Genomic DNA, 9,274 nt, shown 5'->3' with positions numbered 1-9,274 from the left:
CCAATTTACCATTTCAACGTTGTACATATATCCAAATTGTTTATCTCAAGTGTAATTTTATAACAGCAATCTAAGGCTCCTGCCATCTGTTCCCCCCCCCCCCTGTTCCCTTCCCCCTCGGTCATAAGCCAAGCAAAGAGTTGTACCAGTCCATTCTTTATAGACGGGATTTTACGATACAGGAACTCAAGCGATAGAAGTTTCAAATACAAAGCATAAAGCATTTACAAATCACAGGACAAAATTAAATTACAGTTCAGTAATACCGTATTTACTCGAATAAGCACCGCATCTGGGACAAAAAAAGTTAATAAGCGCCGCACCCCCAATGCGGCGCTCATTCGAGGAATTCCGTATAACCAGGAAAAACACTATAAAACAATTTTAACATAGCATCAGCAATTTTTATTCTTTCAATGTGATGTTCTTTAGTTCAAAGTGACTGTATTTCTCTGTTCGGGTTATCATGAAACGCTCGGGGTTTTTTCACCGCATGAATTTCTCTCGTAATTCTAGATTTACTATCAGTTTTGCATCAGTCCATAGAAAAATTGACATATAGAAAGTGTACCGTTGAATAAAAATATAGAAAAAGTAAATTTGTCTGGTACGTACAATTTTTTAATAAGCGCCGCCCTCGAATAAGTGCGGCACTTGTGGCGCGAAAAATTAAATAAGCGCCGCGGCGCTTATTCGAGTAAATACGGTATGTCTACTTGACATCAATCTAAAGCTGGTTCTTTTATTGTTTTTGTCTGACGGGAAAGACTGACTCAAGATCAAAGCCAATAGATGGACACCCATGGCTGCATTATAACAATTTGCAAGGAAGCATTCATTCAATCACAAAGATTTAAGGTATTCAGCTAGGGAGCTTTTAGCCCAGGTAACAAACTCTTCATATTCCAACTGGCCATCGTTATTTTTGTCGAACATGGCGATCAATTCTTCGGCTTCTTCATTACTGAGCACCTCCCCGAATGACGTCACCACATAACGTAACTCGTCTGCGGAAATGTAGCCATTGCCGTCACGGTCGAAAACCCTGTCGGAAAGAAAGAAAAAGAATGCTACTCGTTGAAAAAAGGCTAAACATTGGTAGGTTTAACACGAAATTTCAGGCAAAAGCTGGATTCCTTTGATAAGGCAGTTTTTAAATTTGTCTAGCAGCACAATCTGCACGAGAATTCGTGTTCAGTCCCCTCTACTAACTATGGTTGAGCTGACTGGAGGGAGTCTAAGCATGCCGGGATTCCTCCTTACACATTCATCATAATTGCAGTCCTCAGTCCCCACAAATCATTTTGATAAACAAAACTTTCTTCCCCGTGCCCGTCCACCCGCTTCGTGCGAGAGTTTCTCGGAAGAATGCACATAACTATGCATCAAACACAATCGATTGCTTTGGGAAGTTGACTGTTTAAACTGTAGCGGGTTAACTCGTACAAATTTTTATACCACAGCTTTTCAAAAGCTACTTGATATGAATTACACGATGAAATACGATTTTTTCGATGAGATCCTAGTCGTGATCTGCAAGTTTTAGATTCTCATAATCAAAGCTGACAATAAAACTTAAGTATGATGCACGATCCTCGCAGTAGATAGCGCTATTTATGCAATAGCGAAAATCAGACCTGAAAAAAAATCAAGCCTGTACGGGACTCAAACCACTGACCTCTGCGATACTAGTGCAGCGCTCTACTAGTATCGCAGCGCTGCACTACTATCGCAGAGGTCAGTGGTTCGAGTCCCGTACAGGCCTGATTTTTTTTTCAGGTCTGATCTTTGCTATTGCATAAATAGCGCTATCTACTGCGAGGATCGTGCATCATACGTATCTAATACCGCAGTTCAAAATATATGAACTTCATAGATTCACTGTATCTCAATAAAACTTAAATGAATAAAGGGTGAAAGTTTCGACGTGGTGCTGCGTCGGTGGGGGTAACAAGGTAATTTGTTTTTATCAACTACGTTGAAATTGTAAAATTGGCCACCGTAACGAGTTAAAAAGCTGACGTTTCGAGCGTTAGCCCTTCGTCAGAACCCTCGAAACGTCAGCTTTTTAACCAGTCGTTGCGGTGTCCAATTTACAATTTCAACTTAGTTGATATGACCAAATAAAACTTAAAGCTACTTAAAATACTGGACCAAAAATGGAGGACCTCTGATATAGTATCAATAACTCATAACAACCACCGAACACTCAAGAGCAATCAGAGTCAAATTTCTCTTTAAAACACCAGTGCATTTATCTCAAGAAGAGGGTACGAGAATCAAGAAACTGATCAAAGAATAATTTCCCTGATCTCTAGAAAATTCTCTCAGCTATTTTTACAGGAAAAGAATGCAGACCGGTGAGGATGTTATCTTCGGGCTGAAAGAGTAAAAAGTTGTAGTATGGAGGCGTCTGAGGAGAATGATCTCTGACAATGAAGACGAAACTGATGGTCGGATCCGAACGGGCTGCAAAACTGTCCAGTCTTACAAACATAACGATTCACACTATTCTCCGTCTGAATAGGATTTTTTCACATCTATCTAGAATGTACGGCTTTTTTTATGTCAATTATAGTTCCTTTTATGTAGGAGGCTTTTTACTCCAACGTATTGCTATTAAATGCGTTTCCTATCCATAATTAATGCTTTCAATTTTATGTTTCTAAACTTCGCTATCGATTTTCATTCTGTTTATTTGAATAATTAGTACGGATGCAACTAAAGTTAAAATTTCATTCTCATATCACCAGCTTGTTTTTAAAACCTGGAATGGAAAATCCTCCAAGGGCAACATGTTTAATATGAAAGCGTGGACCATCCCTTTTTCAAAGTTTTCCCGTTTTTGCCGAATAGTTTTGCTGTAGATTTGTTGCAAAACGTTTTCAAACGTTGCAGCTGTGTAGCTTTTAATCTCGCTTAAGTTAAGAGAGCCAAAGAGAAAATTAAAGGACATATAAGATAGTTTGTGTGGCAAAATGCAAATTAAACTATCGCGTGAGCACAGCCCAGTTGGTTATTGACGTCATAACGACGAGAAAGAAAAAAAAAATCTGTCATCTGGCAAGAGTAATTCATCTTATTTTAGTCCGAATAGGAAGTTGTGTTTGTCGAGGATAAAAGAGTCGAACAGAAAAATAATTCTCACGAAACACTTTTATGCAGGTGTCACGGAAGTCAGACCTGAGGCAAAATTTAGACGAGCCATCAATTTGAATACAATCCCCGGTTTTTTGTTTCCATCAAAACAAGTTATCGAGACGAAATATGCTTGACTACATGCAGGGTTTCCATAATTGACTATTGATTCACAACAAGAAGAGATGTATTATTTTCCATGAGGCATAACGTTTTCAGATTCTAACACTAAAAACTCCACCAATCTTTCCCTCATGAGCGTGCCTTTTATTGAAGGGTGAGTATTGGTTAGGTAGGATAAGAAAGCTAGACATGTAAAATCCCAATCCAAGTGTGGTACAATCTGTAATCTGTAAAGCACGATTAGTTAAAAGTAGATCAACGTATGACGGCAAATTATGCACATGGATGGAAGGGTGTTTAACATGCAAAATACTGATTTCAAATTGCTTTTATGCCATCTTGTGACAGGTTCACAGTATTTGTTTTGCTCTATTCAAAAGTAGACATTGAGACTTTTTCTGAGAACTTCTCAATGTAGCAGGTGAATCATTCTTCATAAGAGTCAATATCGGTTTCGCTACTGAACCAAAAGTGAACATCTTCCAATTTATTTAATGAAACATCAGCGACTGATTACCCAAACAACCGCAGCCAATATTTCGAATCCCTTAAAGTGAATCGCTACTAGCTATTCACGTTTATTCATGCAGAATCCAAACGCGAAAAGATACAAAGTCAATATAATGGAAGCTTTCTCGATTTGATCATCACAACGAAAGCAGCTTCCTCCCCACCCCCTCCCCCGCATCTACTTTATAAAAAATTCACCGCAGAAGTTTGATTTTTCGTTTTCAAATTGGTGCAGCTACACTGAGAAATAAGCGAAAAGTTTAAATTTATCGATAACCATTTACGACCAAAGCATGCTTTGACAAGAAGTCTACAATATCAGTACTGCAGTTACTTATCTGTCACCTGAAGGCTTGTCGCAAATTTTGTTCCATTTCGTCTCTTCCACAACCTTCAAAATGCTTGGCCATGCTAATAAACTCCTGAAAATCAATAACTCCGTCTTTATTTTTATCAAATTTCCTCAGAATTTCATCTATTTCATGGTTGCTGGCGTTGAAGCCGATTGCCCGAATCAGGGTGCCAAACTCTGCCTGATCGATTTGGTTATCTGCATTTCTGTCAAAGATGTTGAATGCTGTTCGCATAATGCGAAGTTCTTCGCTTGTAAGCTGGGTAATCTCCACCGTCATTTCTCTCACTTGAACGTTGATAACATCAGTGATTTTCTCGGCAAGAAACAATTTTTTTTCGTCGAAAAGAGACAAGTTTAACGCGCCGTCGACTGCCTCAAAGGTGCTAATTGAAAGCTGATAGTTAGTCTCTATGCATTCATAAAAGCCACTATCTTCTTCCTTCTGTGGCTCTAGGGGAGAAAAATGGAAACCAAACTCTGCGCGGGTTGTTTTAAAGTTTCCGACTGCTCAATACGCCTGATGAAAAATAAAAACCGTACTTCCCTAAAGGCACAAGGTGTTGTTCGGAAATGTGCTACTTATTCGCCCCACTATAGTCAATTGCGTCTCCATAGCGACTGCCCGGAGTGGTTTTGTCAAACAGATCAACCAGCGATCGCCTGCCGGTTAACCTAAAAAATATTTGCGATAATCAACGTCCAAAGGACTGCAGTGTTTTGAAAGTCGCGTCGCGGGAGTCCAAGTAAACAACTAATCTATCGATTGTAGTGTTCAGACAGGTGATTGACCAGTTGATAAAAGCAACACGGTAGGCTTTTACAGTGCAATTTATTAAAGGTATTGCTTAGGTGATAGCTGATGTTATCATAGAACAGCGGAAGATCTCCTGTTTATTTTCAAAATAGGATATGGAAAAACAATGGCGTGCGATCTTGCAGCCGGATAAGTGAAGTAGATTTTAATCCCAATTCCAGTGAAACTCTCTTCCCGCGCGTTTCAGATTTCATTTAAACGATATATCATCTTAAGCAAAATAAAGTTGATGACCTTTGAAGGGTATCGTATGAATTTTTTTGCCTTATCTCCATGGTAACTGAAAATAAGTTGGCGCGCTTAAGGAAGGCGATATTGTCTTTTGATCTCTACTCATTCAAGCTGATAACGAAAATGTAAAAAGCAAAAGGGTAGCAGATTATATAAACACAGGATAAAAGGAAACGATCGAGCTTTGAAATCTAGTTTTTCATCAAACAGAAATTGTTTCTCGAACAGCTTGAGAAAAGTAGATACGAGAGCATACAAGTTTAACATTATGGAGTACAACACTGACATTAGCAGGCTCATTCTCTCTTTCTCCACAGGAAGGTAGGGGAGGGGAGGGGGAGGGAGAGAGAGAGAGAGAGAGAGAGAGAGAGAGAGAGAGGGAGAGAGAGTAAAGAAGAGGAACACCAACCAATTATAATTCTGCTTTGAAACGAGGTTGTAACTCGCCTGATTGATTTCGTCCAATCAGACCAAAGATCGAGTAATTCAGTGTTAAACTAGATGGTTAAGGCGGGAGAATTGTCTCCTCAGAAAACTGTAACAAAGATTTTTGAACTCCAGGACTAGCACGACGTCGACACAAAGCCTGTGTGTGCTCTGTTCTCACGCCCAAGAGCTTATTAGTTTCTCCACAGTGTCTGCCAAACACTTCATATAATGCTCGAAGAATTTGGTGTGGAATCAGCTCATAATATCCTGATTGATATGTTTCTTTATTCTCGCCACTTGGCAGCTTGATACTGCACTTATATTGTAAGGAGAAATTCTGTCTTGGTCACTCATGAGAGTTAAAAGATTAACAAGAATGTCTCTGGCTTTCCCAGCTCTGTTGAGCAATTTTCCTTTCCCTTTACTTTCCGCTCCCATCTCAGATAAAGATGGCTCTTAGTCTCGCGGCCAGACCTCCCACAGCCAAGCAGTGGGAGTCGAAGTTGAACTGTAGGATCTGGGTACGAGGTAAGATGGCTCATCCATTCAGATGTGGTCCAAGAACCAACTGTGTAATCTGATAAAAAATTCTATCCACGGATTTCGATCAGTGCTCGAGGAAACCTTCGTTGCATCGACATGATTAGCATAGACGCTTCAAAGAAGTCATGAAATATCCTTAGGATTTGTATCTGAGTATTCAATACTCAGGGACCAGTCATTATTTATCGGGGGGGGGAAGGGGAGTTAGAGGATCTTGGTTGTGTCATTATAAAAGTCACCTGATCCCCTATAAGTCTCTGTTATATTCTTAGGATCCCCTCTATTCATTGGAAGTCAATCTTTTATAGTCCTCCCCCCTTAATTTTCTGTTGGCGACGACTGATCCCCCTCCGCCCCCCAGATAACCATGCGATCCGCAAATCCTCCATCATCCCCACTCCCTCAGGAGATAAGGTACCTAATAACAAAAGTTCTAGTTAACGTGTTCTACTTCGTTCTTAACGAGAGCATGTATAAAGTTATAGAGTTCTGACTTCGCTTTGTACCGTCAACTAATCGCTCATAGCGTACTTGGGTTCCTCCATAAAAACGCGATTTGGTGTGATTCAGCTGGAAAGAAAACTATAATATCCTATCTCCTGTCTCATGATTTATCGAGAAAAACTCCGTTTTTGTCAGAACTGCTCCGGCAATTCAGTCATTTTATAAGCAAATCTCCCGTAGATCCTTTTCATTTCCGTGAGGAAATAGACCCATTGGAGCGCAAAAGAAAAGAAATTAAACCCCTAGTAAGAAAATAAACATCTCTTCCTATTTCATTGTTTGTTCAGTTCGATCATTTGCATATCCCTGAAAATGGTATATTGTGAAAGAAACGACAATTCACTTGAAAAAGGACCGCTCTGCTTGTTCAGCTAAAACTAACTGCTAGACCGCCTTTGTCTGCAATTCAGTATCATTTTTTTAGAATTAATTTTGACATTTTTTTATTCAGCATTATTTTCTGTTTATCCCCAAGGTTTTTTCCTCGGGATTTGAAAGTTTTCCCCCCGCAAATGAAAGCCATAGCATCAATCACTCTCCAGATTCAATCTAAACTGATAATTGAAACGATTTATCAAGAATCCTTTCGAATTCTACAGGAAACTATATCACATCAATCTATAAAGGCACCAAATTTTGGCAATATTTCGAGCTATCACCCAACAGCAATTACTCTGTACAATGCAACCTATCTGTTGGACATTTCAACGAAATTGTGAGAGTTCTCTCGTATCATGTCAAAAAAAAAAAAATTCAAAAAAAGTCAAGAGGCTCCAACTATCGCAATATGTATAAGAAATCAAATGATTTTGAGGGTATTTTGGAACAGATAAGAGCGTGTAAATTGTTTGAAGACGTTCTGGTACTTGAAAAATCTATCAGTGTCCTTTTTACTCCAAACTACACTAAATAAATTTGGTACTGGTTAAAATACACATCTTATTTCATTCTGCACCATTAGGCATTATTTGGCGAGCTCTCAGTTAACTGAGCATGTGCATATTTTCGCATGTTTATTATCATGATTGCACGCTCCGGTTGCTAGAGGTTTTATAATACTTTGTTATGGTCTCCAGGCCACCGCGCTTAATGTAATCATAGAACTGAAGCACTAAGTTTCAAATTGTCCGCCGTGCAAGATGTTGATGTTTCTGAAAATAAAAATAAAAAATAGATTGAGAGGAAATGTGATTTGTATGATAATTACCTTTAAGTTAGTAATAATACTGACACAGTTATTCTCCGTGAGCCCGTAGGATATTTTCCGATGATTTCCCCGACCTCTTGCCCTAAATTGTCCGACAATCATTCACTTCGCCCTGGGCGAATAATTCAACGACAATATGCCTCCACTGTTTCCCTACACGAATACAAACATTAAGAGGCTGGAAAGAGAGAATTAAGAAAAAGAAACGCATCCAAGATCAATCCATCGTATTATAAAATATATTTAGCAGAGAAGGTAGAAGTTTAGACAAAAACTGATCACTATCGTTTCAATACATTTATCTACGATTTTTTTTCCTCTTTCATTTCGGTGAACAATCACCTCAACACTTATTTAATATTATAGTATTTCCTCAGATATTTTTGCCTCACGCTTAAAGTTGTCATGAAAAAAAAAAAAACCAATAAACTAAACATCCAGGAAATACTGAATTCAAGTGAAGGAAAGTGGTTTGCTGTGACTCAAAGCAGAAAACAAATTTCACACCAGGCCGTGAGTTCCCTCTGGAAAATACACAAAATTTCCAACAAAAGATTTTGCATTTTTAATCAGAATGGAACCACCATCACGTACTACATATGTTAAAATCCGTAACGGAGGGAATTTGGCAATATTTAAATGGTTCATAAAACTGACAGACAAAATAAAGGTTGATATATGGAAGCAGAAATTATACATCCCAACTTAGCTGCAAGGCAAATAGACGTAATTAATCGCTTAACACAAAAATAGGAATGTTTACTTAGTATTTCTACACAAACACTCCCCTTTGGATGACAAAGGAAACCGTATAAGACGGAGGTTTTGAATGTATTCAACATTCGTTGTAAGAAGTATTGATGGAGGGGACGAATGAAATTGTAAAATGAAAGACTTTGACAAAATATTTTGCTATACCAAACAAACTTCATTATGTCCGACTATTCCGAAAATATTATTCTTCCTTCCCCCAAATAACCTGATTATGATTATTAAACAAAAGGCGAGAGTCATCCTTTTGAATTATTCACAGTCAAAATAATGGTGAGATATTCGCTTAATAGAGCTCGAGTCCTAAGTGACAAAATTGAGGCTTCAACAAGTTGTGCCTCTGATTCGTTGTCGGGTTTGACAGTTCATCTGTTAACCCTAACTTTACGATTCGCAAAACAGAAAAGAAAACCTAAGTTACTACCAAATTAGGTCACGGCTGTATAACTTCATTTGGCAAGTTTAGACCTGATTAATTTATTACGGCCAGAATTCCGCTTAATTAAAAAGACACTATAGAACTGTAAATGAGGAAGTATTATTCGTTGAATAAAACAATTAAAATCTCTTCCCCCACGAGAATATATTATACTTATCAGCGTGTGCCAAGTTCAAAGAAATATTTCTCATCGGACTGTCACAGCTGATC

The 9,274-nt window shown here is 38.5% G+C and overlaps 1 protein-coding gene and 1 long non-coding RNA gene across 2 annotated transcripts; one reads left to right on the top strand and one right to left on the bottom strand.

Moving 5' to 3' along the window:
• Positions 1–140: 140 nt before the first annotated feature.
• Positions 141–4,403, bottom strand: LOC111323327 (calmodulin). Its single transcript, XM_022926651.2, has 2 exons — positions 4,117–4,403; positions 141–1,045 (listed from the first exon to the last, which is right to left on the bottom strand). Exons 1-2 carry the CDS (start codon positions 4,401–4,403, stop codon positions 844–846), a joined length of 489 nt encoding a protein of 162 aa, XP_022782386.1. The 3' UTR covers positions 141–843.
• On the top strand, positions 3,101–5,184 carry LOC148722475 (uncharacterized). Its single transcript, XR_015992236.1, has 2 exons — positions 3,101–3,415; positions 4,239–5,184. It is a non-coding gene; the product is annotated as an uncharacterized LOC148722475 (long non-coding RNA).
• Positions 5,185–9,274: the final 4,090 nt, after the last annotated feature.

Source organism: Stylophora pistillata, chromosome 10 (genome assembly GCF_964205215.1).
Source record: "Stylophora pistillata chromosome 10, jaStyPist1.2, whole genome shotgun sequence".
Classification (NCBI taxonomy): domain Eukaryota; kingdom Metazoa; phylum Cnidaria; class Anthozoa; order Scleractinia; family Pocilloporidae; genus Stylophora; species Stylophora pistillata.
This window is presented reverse-complemented; position numbering and strand designations above follow the sequence as displayed.